Source organism: Teleopsis dalmanni, chromosome 2 (genome assembly GCF_002237135.1).
Source record: "Teleopsis dalmanni isolate 2A chromosome 2, ASM223713v2, whole genome shotgun sequence".
Lineage (NCBI taxonomy): Eukaryota > Metazoa > Arthropoda > Insecta > Diptera > Diopsidae > Teleopsis > Teleopsis dalmanni.
Genome location: NC_051847.1, coordinates 9766757 through 9782695, shown reverse-complemented (window position 1 = coordinate 9782695; position 15939 = coordinate 9766757). Strand labels below are relative to the sequence as shown.

General features: G+C 28.3%; 2 protein-coding genes across 2 annotated transcripts; both read right to left on the bottom strand.

Annotated features, from left to right (window-relative positions):
• Positions 1–3020: 3020 nt before the first annotated feature.
• LOC119684507 (protein hu-li tai shao-like) lies at positions 3021–5224 on the bottom strand. The gene has a single exon (XM_038098562.1). It carries the CDS (start codon positions 5173–5175, stop codon positions 3136–3138), a length of 2040 nt encoding a protein of 679 aa, XP_037954490.1. The 5' UTR covers positions 5176–5224; the 3' UTR covers positions 3021–3135.
• Positions 5225–5855: 631 nt separating this feature from the next.
• On the bottom strand, positions 5856–13011 carry LOC119684496 (putative histone-lysine N-methyltransferase 1; the record flags this gene model as incomplete). The annotated part of the gene is given in 1 exon segment (XM_038098543.1): positions 5856–13011. A coding segment is annotated over 1 exon segment (6998 nt), but the record flags the coding sequence as incomplete, so codon positions are not given.
• Between the last annotated feature and the right edge of the window lie 2928 nt (positions 13012–15939).

Below are 15939 nucleotides of genomic sequence, written 5' to 3'. Positions count from 1 at the left end.
TAAATAGTTATGAAACAAAATAGATGTGAAATTTATTAAGTACGATACTCTGCGTCCGTTCTGAATCTGGAACAATATATATTATGTAAAATAAACGTTTATCTGTTAACTAACTTAATTGTGTAATTAAGTTAATTAACTAACTTGCTAGTATATTTTACTTTTTATTTTAAACTCCAAAAATAATTATTATTCTTGCCTTGAAAACGAAAAACTCAAAAATAATAGCTATTATATTAATTAAAACATAAGTTGCTAGCCTGAGTCCTATTTTTAAGCGAAGCAAAATAAAACGCTTTGTCTGTTTGGTGATTGTTGCTATGAATTCACAAACAAAAAGTCTGTGAATTCAAATTCAAAATTTCGCTGTCTTAAATCAAATGCAATATATTTTCCGTCAAAAAGATAATTCAATGTTACAGTGGGTTACCCATATGATCAGAGACACTAGTGTTTAAAAGAGTTTTAGGCACTAACTCGCATTTCATGAAACAAAGAAGAATTTTATAAGCATTATAACATAATTATCCAAACTTAACCGAAATAAAATTGGCTGCTTGTAATAGTTATTAAGGAATTTATAAGACGAAAACGAGTGTCATCATGTTAAGATTAAGATATAATGCCACTGCACTAACAATGCAGGGAGAACGTAAATAAATAACGTCAGTAGCCAGCCACGTTTTACAAATTATAAATTCTCTGTAAAATCCTTACACATAATATTATACTACGAATCTATGCCGTATCGATCAAAAGCCAAAACTATAGAGCTACTTATGCTGAACAGTAGTGGCATCTTACTTGTCACAGGGTATCTCACTAGGCATTGCGGAGTTAAAAAATATCTATCAAACCTAAGTATTACTAGAGATGATGGCTGCAGACATTTTAGCGAAGAAGAGGAAATAGCAGAACATATTTTGTGTCACTGTGATAGTCTCTCGCCAGATTCAGACTTCGATACTTATCCACTGCGTATTCACTTATAACGGAATTATGTAACATCTCTCCAAAGGACATAATGGCGTTCTTAACTGCTACTCGTCTATAGAACTAAAGTCAGTATGTAACAATAATCCCAACCCGTTTTAAAATCTAATCTAATCTAATACCACAAAAGTACAAAAAATATATTAAACCTTTTGAATTGGAAAACAAGTCTAATAGAAAGCTGTTCCATTTGTCAAACTATTGTGTTAATTAGATAATAACACATAAATAATTAACTATTTTCGTAAATATCCATATGCGGAAGGCGTTTATCAATATTTATTGAATAAATTCCAATCACCATTTTCAATGAATAGTAACAGAAGTTGGTAGAGATGAAGGTGTAACTATGAAATACAAATTTAAAACTTACCTCTTTGCTGCTTTGTGAAAATGTGCTCAGGTGAGCCTCTGAGTGATCGCCATTCTGTACATTCTCACCTGTAATAATGTATCAAAAAAACGTATTAATATATTGATATCAAATATTTAGAATCGTTATTCACACATATTTGATTAGAACATAAAATAAACACATATTTGATGAAAATCACAATCACGAAAACGAAAACGAAATTCGAAGTAAAATGAAACGAAATTAAATTGAAATGAATGAAATAAAAATTAAGATTGAAAAATTTGTGAATATTTGAAACTTTTGTTCAGTTATTTATTGTATGTGATATTTCCCTTGTTAGTCACGAAAACATATATATAAGCAATGTACATTTTTTTCATAGATATAATATATTGTATATGATAGTATATTAAGAAGAAAAAAAACCGTTTCCGAAACCGTTAAACATGCTGCTAATTTGAGTTTTGTTAAAAGGTTGGTTATTAGCTATATATTTTATTAATACAAATATAATTATAAGAAGTATAAGTACTATTTTTTTTATCTGTATGTACATACAAAAATATTTATTGTGACCAAATATCTTCTACTAATAATAACAAGATTAAGATCTTAAGATATCTACTTTTACCAAAAAAAATACGTTGAAAAAATATCTTCTACGTTTCTAACTATTTTAAAATTAAAAAATATTAATCATGCAATAAAAACAACATATATACTTACGTTTTCCTGGCTTTCAAAATTTTTGTTATTAAAAGTTAATTACTTTTAATTATTTCAACATTCCAAAATGTGCAGTTTTTGTGCAATTTCAAGTCAGTCCTCTTAACATTAAATGCGCATTTATTTCAGATATATTTATATACATTCTTATATCAACTACTTAAATTTTATTAGTTTGGATATAATATATCATAAATTTTTTATTTAAAAGTAATTTACATTATTGTCACTAATTAAATAGTGACAATTAATTAAATTGTTAAAAAATGTTCCATAATACAACTTAGTACTATCATATTATATATTGTATACAAATAACTCAGTATAATACATTATACTAAAGCTGTGAGTCTATATCAAATCGTATTTATGTCTCTAATAATTCTAAATAATTAAATTTGAGTTCTATCTGTAATATGATAGATTTGTAGTAAAAAAACTCTTTTAAAGTATACTCCTCCCTCCTATTGAATGGATAGACAGACACTATTTCTAAACCAAAATCTTTATTATTAATTAGAACAAATAAACCTTTTCTGTTGATACAATACCATATTTGAATGAACAAATTTTTGCTGACAAGGAAAAATGTCAAATATATTTTTAAAAAATCTTCTAGAACAATGAAGAGCGGAAGACCTAATATAATTTTTTGACTACGATGTGATATATACTCTTGTGATATAAAATATCACATAAGATATCGCAAAAATTACAAAAACACATCAAAATGATTTTAATATAATAATATATTTATTATAAAATAAAAATAATAAAATTCAATAAAACAAACTTATAGAAAAATCGAAAAAAAAAATTCACCAAAAACAAAACAAAATAAAAATGAAATATAGTAAAACGTCTCAAACGTTGAACCTTAAAAAAAATTTAATCTTAATTCAAAAAAAATAAATAAATTTTACTTTCAATGATAGATGGGAGAGGTTTTCTATAAAATAAATTACTTCAATTGTTTTTATTGTAGAATAATAATTAATAGGGGGAAAAATGTAATACTATTTACAAAACTTAACCTACTTAATATTTGTAGAGACGAACTAATTAAATTCCAATGTTGCTCGCCTTATATCTTTTGACATTTGAGAGATTTTGGTTTTACAGTCACTGATAAAGGCATGATTATGCAGTTCATTTGCTCTTATTATACCATTCAATAGATTTTCCAATTCCCGCTCAAGTAATTGTATTGTATTATTATAACGTCTTAGAGGTCTCACAAATGTAAATGGCAAGGTAACAGTTGTAGCTAACGATGGTACAGATGACGATTTCGCCACTTTAGAAGAATTCGCTATATTATTGTAAAGAGCCTGTGTGTGCTCGTATTGGTGGTTCACGTTATTAACGTCATAGGAACTTATACTCGTATTAGCTATATCTATTTCCTCTTCTTCCAATTCTGTAGCTATATGGGAGAGTATGTTATTGGTTTGCTCCTCACTCTGTGTGGCTAGCTTTTCTGATAGCAATGCAATCTCTTCATTGATAATTTTTTTTAATTTGTTTTTAACTTCGTCTTCGTGCCTTTTTATATTTTTAAAACTATTGACGTTTTTTATAGTTACATTTACATGTATTTCTATAGAGTTGATTGTTGTAGCTGTACTATTATCTGCTGCGTCAGAACTACAAATACCACTCACTGTTTCTGAAGTGGAAGTAAACCGCTGAGGACGTCTTTTAAGTGAATTGAATTTTAAACTTGTTACTTCATCGTTGGTGGTTGATTGCAAGCCATTATTAGTGCCTGCTTTTAATGCATCATGATTAAGAGTTTGCTCTGCTTCTGGTCTATGATGCATTAAATCCTGTTCATATGAGCGTGTACGATTAATAGGTAGAAAATTATGTAAAACAAATGAGCGATATAGATTATCCGTACTTTGATGTTGACGTCCACACAAAGGTAAGGCAAATAATGAGGAGTTGTCACAAGAATCATCAAATTGTTCATGTTCATGGTCATTAACATGTTCATTTCCAGAATGGTGATCATTAGATATTGTGGGATAGGAACCAGCAAATGAATACAGCGATGAGAATTGCTCTGATAACATATCCTGTTCACGGTCGAAATCTTGTTCATGTTCATCTGTTGAATTATTACAAAGATTTATAGTAGCAGTTACTGATTTAACCTTTTTAATAACATTACGACGACGTTTTCTTGACTCCAATTTAATCTCCTTGACGGAAATAAAAGAATCACTATTATCTTCTCTTTTCGGAGAAGTTTGCAAGTTTGTCGGGCTCGTAAGACATTTTGCACCTAAATTTGGCAGTATTTCTGTTTCTGTTTCTGTTCTGTTTTCAATTGTTTTAAGGGTAAGTGGTGTAGCAATTGTTTCTGAATATCTATTTTTGACGTTGACCAATTTTTTACCTTCATGTAGATGATGATGAGCTAAACTTTTTGCAGTAGAGTTGATAAACGCAATTATCTTTTGACGTTGCAACTCGACTGCAGTAAGTAAATGTGCAGGATGCATAGTTATGGATGGCAAATAAGTTAATGGATAGTTAAAACCGTAATGTGAAACAGTACGGTAAGGTGGTGAAGTTGGTAAAAGTGGTGGTGAACTTATAGCAGAAACGGAGACTGGTAAAGTTGATCCAATTGATTCAGATAGTACTGAGGATGCTTTTGTATCTAAGTGATTTTGAAAAATACCTTCTGTTGAGTTTGCAATATTCCCATCTTTTGTATTGCCGACAGGATTACTATAATTTGATACAGGATATGTATAATGTGGAAAAATTTCAATTTTGTGTATCATATATATATCTATGGTTGTCTGCATTGATATATTACTCAGTAAAGGTTTTTCATAAAGGAAAGCATACTTTCTAGCATTAAAGCCATGATCATCGTACTTTTTTGAAATATTATATTTTACTAAACCCTGATTCATTGATTTCTTATATGTATAATATTTATAAGCTGGAAATGAAAGAAATGGTTTTTCATTTATGGTTGAGAAATTTATGCAAACAAGGTACTGACACGACATGGAACACTGAGTATGAAGACGAAGATATATTATTTGAAATGATCCTTTAGCCCACACATAAACCATATAACAGGTAGACGTACACAAACTATATGCACATATAAATTACAGTAAATCTCATTAATATGAAATACATTAAATAAGTACATAATAAGTAAAACTAAATTGTTATTAATAAAAAAATATTTAAAGCTAATTCTAATGAAAGTGTTGTTTTTAAATATATAATACCCAAACTCTTTACAAAAAGTTTATTATGGAACATCATTTACGAACTAACTTATGTATTTAATTTTTTATATAAAATTTAATCATTTATTATAAAATAAAAAATATTTTATTGTAAATATATAAAAGCAAGTTTTTTTTACAAAAAAAATTACATTAAATTGTATAGAATTAAGTACTTTCTATTTCTAGTAAAGTGTAAAGTATCAAATACATTTTTTGTTACATATTTTTTTACTTTAATAAATAAAAGTTAATTGATATTTACTTACTACATATTCCGTTCTTTTTATTCTGATTTTAGTATTATGTGTAATGATATTGAAAGCAAAATAATAAATTGTTAATAATGTTAATGAATGATTTATTTATATAAAAAAAGCTTGATATAATATTTTATGGTTACTTGAAAAAGCGTCAAATTAAAAAATTTAGCTAACCATTACCAATTAGTTTGATTAAAATTAATTTTTATTTTATTAATATAAAATATAATTGATTAAAAATATTTAATTATAAAATTATATCAAAATAAATAATCCAAAAATAACTACTATCAGTAATGGATTGTGTCGGCTATAGTTTAGGGCACACTTTCAAAAGTTTCTGTTTGTTATAATAGTAGACCATCCTCTTTCTAAACGAATTTTAAGTAGGGATTATTGTAATCTCTTGATTAATTTTGTTTTTCATCCTCTTCCGATGCTATTGGTGATTTATCAAGTTCAACTCCATACACTTCTGATGTATCTTCATCTAAACTGTTATCAAAACGAATTTTTTTATGTACAACACCGGCTTTAGAAGCAGAAGCTTGTTCGTCACAAGGAACGCGACGTTTATAAGGTGATACTTCATTTATATTAGTGCCATCGTCAACGGCATTGCTTATTGTACTTGCATGCTTCGATGCTATTGTTGGTATACAAGTAAGCGATTCGCATGGTTTTAATTCAAATGGGTCTTGAGCTTTTCTAATTCTTGAAACCTTTTTGTTGCTCAATCTTTGGGGTTTCTTATTTGGGACTGAATTTTTAGCAGGCAAGCTAAACCAAAATTTAGGGGATCCACTGATACTTTCCTTTGACTTAAAAGTAAAAATAGATGGTTGCGGTATGCCTGATGTGCTTACGGATGTAACAGGTACCTCATTTGTATTCGATGTTTTTTTTAAGGTAGTCCCACTGTTATTTGATTTTGATTTTCTAAGACATGATTTTTGTAAATAACGAGGTACGCCAGCATTACGTATATTCTCCATTACAAAATTTCTCTGATTCTTTACACGTTTACTTTCAAACATTTCATGTACAGTTGTTATTGGTTTATTTTTTATTGTTCGTATATTAGGAACGGTCTTATTCATTTTTACTTTAAACGCTCCTGCTATGGGGCTTGATCGTTCTGCTGTAAACGAACGGGAACGTCGATAATTCCTATGTACATATGTGCCTCTATTAGTGGTTACTGTTCTTGGAGTCGATGTTGAGGGGTTTTCATCTAAAGCATTATCTTTTTTATTTGTATAATTTGATAGTGTTATGAAACCCAAATCTTCTTTTGACAAAATCTTACATTTTGATGGAGATGGTGTTGATGAAAGAAAATTTTTTTTAGTGAAATCAATTTCACTAGAGTTTGAGTAATCTTGCAGTTTTGAAGAAGATTTTGAAGATATATCTAGTTGAGTATTCACTAATTCAGCTAATGTAGATGTTGCCCACTTATTACGAATAGAAGAATCGATTTTTTCAAATATTTCACCAGTTTCCTTTAAATTATTTGTTTCTATTTTATTAAGAATTTCCAATTCTAATAAAGAAAACTGAGTTTCTTTATTAAGATCATCACTATTAATGATTTTAGGAACTGACATGTCTTGGCTATCACTTGAATTATTAAATATTAAAGGCTCTTCAATATCTTGATGTTCGATATCACAATCAGTAGGAGTTACGGTAAATTTCAATTGTTGTGCATCTGAATTGATTTTAACATGTTTTCTTAGTTGACTATGAATTATTTCTCTCTCTTCGTCGGTAATACGAGCCCTAGCTGAAAGATTATTCATAATTTCTGAATTAACACTTTCTACATCAATTAAATCTAAATTATTAATATGCATATCAATTTTAGGCAAATCATTGACAGTAGTAGTTGAATAAAGCTCATATTCTCGAAAAAACGATAAGCGACGATCATTATCTTCATCCACATTATATGTGTGATTAGAACATTCACTGTTGTTACTTTGTTCATCACTTTTAGCGCAGTCATTTTCTATAGCATTTTCATTATCTGCTTCCATTTCACATTTATCGATTTTTGTTTTATCTACAAAGTTAACTGTTCCGGTTGAATAAATACTATTTTCAATAATATCACATTCATTAGATGATTTGCTATAACTTCGCATAGGAACTTGATTAACATATGGACAATCAATTTTCATGTCCTTTCCATTAATTTCTTTACCAATATCGATTTCTTGTCCTGAAATGGAATATGCAGTGTGATATGATGAACTCTGATTTTCAGAAACTTGTATTGAATCGATTTCTTTAACATTTTCCATTTCATATAGCTCAGAGGTTTTTTTAGTTAGAACTGTTTCCAATGATGGCAAACCGAGAAGGTCTTGTGATTTTCCAATAGACTTTTCTTCTTTTTTTGATATTTCAAGTTCAGAATCAAATGATTTCTTTTGTAGGTAAAGTTCACTATCAGTGATTAAAGAAGTAGATTTTTCAAATAAATTTTGATTTATAGTTTCAGTTGATGGCGTAAGATGTACATCTACATCAACACTATTAGTTTCTGAGTCATGCATTATACACATTTCATATTCGGTATAGATTTCATTGTTACATCCATTTTTATCATCACAATTTTGACGGTATATAAATTTATTTTCTTCATCAATGTTGCAATCGCGCGTAACATCATCACACATTGGTTTCTCTACTGCAAGGTCTTCATTGTTTCCATTTTCTGACACAAATTCAACGACTGTACTGCTGGTAACATTATCATAAGCTTTATGACTACAATCAATTGACTTACAATTTTTATTTTGCTCATATGCAGATTCAAATTTGGATTTGGATTTTTCAAAAAAATCATCAACGGTTTCTGCACCCGTGTCAATGTTTTCAAATCTATCGGATTTATTACTGTTTCCTCCTTCCATTCTTAGCTCAGACTGATCACTTGTAAATTTATTGGATGAATCAATCATTAAACAATCTGAGTTGTTGATAAATTCAGTATCTATTTTAATTTTTTCCATCGATTGATATTTAACATTTATATCGCCTAAATTGAATTCACAACTGTTTTCTCCATCCATTTTTTGTTTAGATTGATCAGTTGTGAATTTATCGCAAGTCTGAACAATCATGTCCTCTGGGTTGTCAACAAATTCAGAAATTACTTTAGTTTTTTTAATCAATATCGATTCAGAACTATTTTCTCCTTTCATCGCTTTTCGAGATTGATCAGTTGTAGATTTATTGCATGGTTCAATATTTGAATCATCTGAGTTCTTTATAGTTTCAGTAACTATCTTAGTTCTTTCAACATTTTTATCGTCTTCTATTTCTATTTCTATTTCATTATTTTCATCTAATTTGAATTCTGAACTGTTTTCTCCATCCATTCTTTGTTTAGATTGATCAGTTGTGAATTTATCGCAAGTCTGAACAATTATGTCCTCTGGGTTGTCAATAAATTCAGAAATTACTTTAGGATTTTTAATCAATTTCGATTCAGAACTATTTTCTCCTTTCATCCCTTTTCGAGATTGATCAGTTGTAGATTTATTGCATGGTTCAAGATTTGAATCATCTGAGTTGTTTATAGTTTCAGTAACTATTTTAGTTCTTTCAACATTTTTATCGTCTTCTATTTCTATTTCATTATTTTCAACTAATTTGAATTCAGAACTGTTTTCTCCATCCATTCTTTGTTTAGATTGATCAGTTGTGAATTTATCGCAAGTCTGAACAATCATGTCCTCTGGGTTGTCAATAAATTCAGAAATTACTTTAGTTTTTTTAATCAATTTCGATTCAGAACTATTTTTTCCTTTCATCCCTTTTCCAGATTGATCAGTTGTAGATTTATTACATGGTTCAATATTTGAATCATCTGAGTTGTTTATAGTTTCAGTAACTATTTTAGTTCTTTCAACATTTTTATCGTCTTCTATTTCTATTTCATTATTTTCAACTAATTTGAATTCTGAACTGTTTTCTCCATCCATTTTTTGTTTAGATTGATCAGTTGTGAATTTATCGCAAGTCTGAACAATCATGTCCTCTGGGTTGTCAATAAATTCAGAAATTACTTTAGTTTTTTTAATCAATTTCAATTCAGAACTATTTTCTCCTTTCATCCCTTTTCGAGATTGATCAGTTGTAGATTTATTGCATGGTTCAATATTTGAATCATCTGAGTTCTTCATAATATCATTAACTATTTTAGTACTTTCCATTGATTGATATTCAGCATTTTTGTCTCCGTCCATTCCGAGTTCAAAATGATCAGTTGATGATATATCGCAAAACTTAACAATCATATCTTCTGGGTTGTCAATTTTTTCAATATTTTCAACTAATTTGATTTCAGAACTGTTCTCTCCATCCATTCTATGTTTAGATTGATCAGTTGTGAATTTATCGTTAGTCTGAACAATCAATTCATCTGGGCTGTTAATAAATTCAGAAACCATTTCAGTGTTTTCAACCAATTTCAATACAGAACAGTTTTCTCTTTCCATTCTAAGTTTAGAATCATTACTTGTAAATGTAATGCAAGGCTCAGCAATCAAACCATATAGGTTGTCAACAAATTGAGTGACTATTTCAGTTCTTTCTATTGATTGATACTCAACATTATTATCACTTTCCGTTCCGAGTTTCAAATGATTATATGTAGATTTATTACATGACTCAACAATTGAATTTTTTGGGTTGTTTTTAACTCTTTTATCATCTTTCATTACCAATTCAGATGTATTGGTTGTAAATTTATGGCATGACTCAAAGACGAAATCTGCATCGGATTCACATTTTTCATCTTCGATACCTATTCTCGATATCACTTTTTTGACATTATCTTCACATTCACAATTTTTACCCTGTTCAAGTTCAACTCTGCACTCAGATTGATCACCCATCAACTTTTTGCATTTTTCTATAACTAATGCTGGTGTAATAAAGACATTTTTAGTAACATTCTCTGTTTGCTTATTTATATCTTCAATCACATTTTCTTCAGCTAAAGTCAATTTTAGAGGGTTTAGTTCACCGCCATCTTCATTTTCATTATCATTGCAACACTGGAACTGTTCTTTACTAACATTTTGTGAACACTTTTCTGAAACATTATCAATAACTTCGAATATATTTGTATGTTGCGTTTCCTCTTCTTCTGGAATATCAACTGCTAATTGTAACATATCTGTGGGCTCTTCATTTTCAGTCTCAACAAGTCCAGTTTGATTTTTACTACAATCACTATTATTATGTTCTATTGCGAACTGTCGTTCATTTTGACTGATTATTTTTACGGAAGCGTGATCCACACATAAACATTCGGAATCATTTCTCTCAAACTTTTCTGGAAAATAGGGTTCAATATTTACTGATGAATTCTTTAAATGTTTGATGTTATGTTCGTTGTGTTCAATTTCTTCTAAAATTGTTTTATTTTTAATCTCGACTTTTTCTTTATTGAAGTCATTATCACTGGTAGTTACAATGGACGTTTTTGAGTTATTTTCATTACTTTGAAAATGTTTATTACTCATTCTGTCTACCTCAATGAGTGGTTCATCTTGTAACCTTTGCTCAAAATAAGAACACAAACTTTGAGTGCGGTTAGTAGTTTTATTAGTGATATGTGCTTTTTCTGTTTCAATGCGCGATTGATGCTCCGACAATCCGCCTTTGTTTTTTAGAATATTTTCTGTAGTAACAATATCACAATCATTTTCCTTCCACTGGAAAAAGTGAATATGATCTTCCCATAGATCTTGAAATATTAGTTTTCTGTGTATGCGCTCCTCCCTTGTCATTAACATGCGCTTGCCGTCCGAAGGATTGGCAACCTCATTATAATTAGTCTCCATTGAATACTGAGCTTTTTGGTCTTTACTAAAGTCTTTATTTGAAAAAGAACTACGTATTTTGTCATTTCGAAAGGTTTTGTGATCACTGTCGCGTTTACTTAATATGTTTGTATTTGAAACTATAGCATTATTTTTGATGCAATTACCAAATTCCAATATTTCCATTACAGATTCTTTAGATGTAGACTCCATAACCTCATTTTTACTATAATTTTCTGGCGTCATATCAGAAATATTGCTGGAAATTGTACGATTTCTTTTCTTAAAGTTACTGTTAGTAGATTCTTCTGAATAATTAAGTCGCATGATTTTGTCAATAAAACTGGTTTTAGATATTGGATTAACTTGTAAAACCTCTTTTAAATTATTTGATTGGTGATTTGAATTCACCACTTTTTTATCAGATCTATCACTATCAATCTCTTCTACCTCCAAAAGTGGTTCCAATTGCGATGAAAAGCTAGCGAAGTTTTCTGTCACATCAACTGAAGTTGTTGTGATCGAATCATATTCAGGCAAGTAAGAGGAGTTCTCTGTATTTGTTCTGCAATGAGTTGCACTTTCATTACAATTTTTAGAATTGTTAAAGTTTGAACTTTTTAGTGCATCACTAATATTATCCTGTAATATTTTCGCTTGAAAAATATTTTCAAAACAATTCTCGCAAACTTCAATATACCGTGGAGAAGCAAATATTCCTTCAAAACTTGAACTTTTGCCAAGTGGTTTATATTTCATTGGTTCCGATGGTAATGGTATATGCTTATGATCAGGAACTGGATTACGTTGTGCAGGCATAAAACCAGAGTGCGAGAGAGTACGGTATGGGCTAAGAGCACTTGAACTAGATGAACGACGGCTTCGACTTCCACCACTCTGGATATATCTCGGTGTACTCGAGGAACTTGTAGATGTAGTACAAATAGGTATAAAGGGTATATTTAATATTAAATCGTTTTTTTGATTGGGAGTTTTTCGGGTTTTAAAGACTGTTTCACAAACTTTGGGGGTATTGCAAGAAACAGATTTTTTATATAGTTTTTCCTCATCATTATTTATATAATAGTAAACATTACTTGTTTTGTTATCTGCTGTTTCGGAATTTTCATCAGCAACATTATAGACATAATCATAGATTGGTTGCGATGAAGAAAGAGATTCTGATTCTGCTTCAGAGTAATAACTACTTGTGTCATTATTCTGAATGTTAAGTGGTAATCTGAAACGTGATCTACTATTGTGTATATTAAAACTGTGAGAAGTGCCATTACTACTGCCGACTTTTTGTATATTATTATTATTATTATTTCTACTAGTAACAGGTGTTTCGTTGTGTAGAACATTAGATGCTGTTTTACATCTCTGACGTTTGAAAAAATTATTTTTTTTTAATTCCATTATTAATAAACTTTTTTTGAATTGAGTATTTTTGCAATCGTGATATACACGTTCTTTTTCACTATCTTCATATAACTCTAGAATCTCAGCAATTTGAGCAGCTTGGTTATATTTTCCTGAAACGCTAATAAATTCTTGAGAATCTGGGGAAATAATAATAATTACAAAAAAACCAATTAATTGTTAAAAGTGATAAAATAAATTGTTTGTATACAAATTATAAAAAAAAAAAAAAAAGAAAATAAATTTATAAAATTTATAATAAAGTATATAACTTTTAGACTCTAAACTCTATTATTGATTTTAGAAAACATATTTTACAAATTAATGGTATAATTTTGCAAGTTAATTCACTATTCACCCATCGATACATCAAATTCGATGCGTAAATCAAATACACTAAATAATTTATGTAGTGCATTATATAATAATTTTGTAATAATACATTCGCCTTATAAATGAAATAAGTTGTTTTAACTAGACATTAAAGAAACTTCCACAAATTTTCTGTTTTTGACCGCCTCTTTTAAAAATTTGACTATAATTTTTTGGAGCTACCAATTTTAGTAGTCTGAAGTTCTTTCATGATATTGAAGGTAACAATATATGGTATAATGAACTACAATGTGCATAGTTATTGATCGATCTGTACGTGATCTCCCGGCGGGCCTTCTCTTTATAGGAGATTAAGATTTAAGTTTATTATGAGGGTTCAGTTAAAACCTAAAATTGAATTCGCTGATTAGGAAGTTTATTCGTATATTATATGTTAATCAATCTTCTGATCATATAATCCAATTGTTTTGGATAATTATTAACTTTTCATATTTATAATTGAAAAATTACAGTAAAAATATATAAATGAGCGTTAAATTCTTTTCTATTTACAAAATAACTATTAAAAATATATTTGAGATACCTAGAAGTGCTTTCTCAGCACTCAGTCTCAGTCTTATTATCATCATTATGTCATTGTTTTTTTGAACAAAACCTACTGTCGGCAAGTGAAAAATGTTCGTAATATTACAATAACATCTATTTATTTCTAAAAACTATGAATTAAAAATATACACCTAATTATAATTTAAAATTATAAAGTTATATATTACAAATTAAAAAAAAAAGTATAGTAACAATGTTTTAGTGTATGAGATAACTTACCTTAAATATCTTAAATGATTATAATTTAAATGATTGAAAACTTTACATAGTATATTATTAAATAAAACCAAAGTATTATTAAAATGAAAATAAATTAAATCTAATTAAATAAAATAGAGGTACTACTAAATTGATTAAATTTTATTTCTTAAAATAACTATTAATTATATATACTAAATGAAATGTTAAAAAGTAAATTTAATATAATACATATGTGCAATGAATGCAAATGTAAAACATATCCCAGTGCAAATAATATGTAACATTATTTTTAGTTCGGAATTATATTAGTTATAAAATATTTGTCATTAATTTGGGTTTATTTATTTAATATTATTATGGTGCGTATGTACACATGTGCATTTGTTAATTATTAACTTTTTTTTAAAACAGAAATATTTTTTACCTCGGCCAGTCGGTGGCTTTCGATTTGTAGCTGTGTGAGAACGTTCGCCGTTTATAAAACTAAGTGTAGCTAAAATTTGTTTTTAGACCAATTAAAAAGAAACGTTTTATAAATTAAATTTTAAAATATAAAGAAAAAAAAATTTACTTCCTTATTATATGCTATGGTCAAGTCATGCTATTCTTGCAATACATTACATACGCTGTTTTCAACTAATTAAATGTTACTTACATTTGTAGGTACAACTCAAAAAATTTCAACTACATATTTACAAAACGAATCTCAGCTGCAGTATTACTTAATATAAACGTAAAAAACTTACTCGTCGTTATACGAGTATGCCAATTTTTTAGAAAGTATACATTAATATATTTTTCAAAAATTTATATATATATATTTGCATTCAAAAAACAATTTATAAAAATTTATAAAAATTTACTTTTATAATATTCAAATAAAACCATGAATTTTTGAAACGTAAATAGAAAACTCAGTTATTTTTTCAACCAAATATCTGTAACAGCACAGCAGTTGTTGAAGATAGAACTTTGATATTATTATTAAAATGGAACATGCTATGCGATCTATCGCGCTACTTTCAAAAAGAGTCCTCTAAGTAAGCTAACAATATATATTACTTCCAGGTTCAACATCGTGATCGGTTTATTGAGAGTCGAACGTAAGTTCTAGATTTATTTCCTAACAGTTATTTGGGCAGTATTTTTACAAGAATAACTTAAGACTATATAAAGTAACAGATCGATAATAATGTATTCCATGCATACAATATATAAAACTACCTATGTATTGATTGCATTGATATAGTCATATACGAATCGTACAAAATAGTTTGTATTATTCCAAAAAGTAAAAGAACAATCACACCAATACGATGAGTTAGATTCCTGGTGCTTGCAGTCTCAAGAAATTATTTACAAATAATTAAATACAAGAATTATTTCCAAGATCACTGATGATGGGTATTTGGCAATACTCGAAACAGCTGTATGGCCAGCTAAAAATTCAATTAATTAAAAGTAATATAAAATTAATTTTTGTTGTTTTAGTTCACTACTGTTCGAAAAACCTCTTTATGAAATATAGAAGTACAAAACTTAATATTCTAAAAGTTATTCTTCTGCCTATATGTTATGTTAAATGAAAAGGTAGAGCTTTAATGTAAATATGAATTAATGGTAAATAGTTTTATTTTAGCTCTTTTATTATTTCAATTGTATAAAATATATTTTTGGAATATAAAGACAAAAAATATATATAATTTTAAATATACATAAGTATACTTTCTAAATTTTTAATATTTGTTTTGTTTTGTTTTGTTTTTATGTCAGGGTATATTCAGCGAAAATAAAAATCAACTGTTTATTACATATACAAGTAACCTTAAAACTATTCAAAAATGAAACAGATTTAATTATGCCCGTTCTTAATTAATGAAGCAAATTGTGATGAGCAAATAAAAAATTAAATTTGCAGTCCACAATCA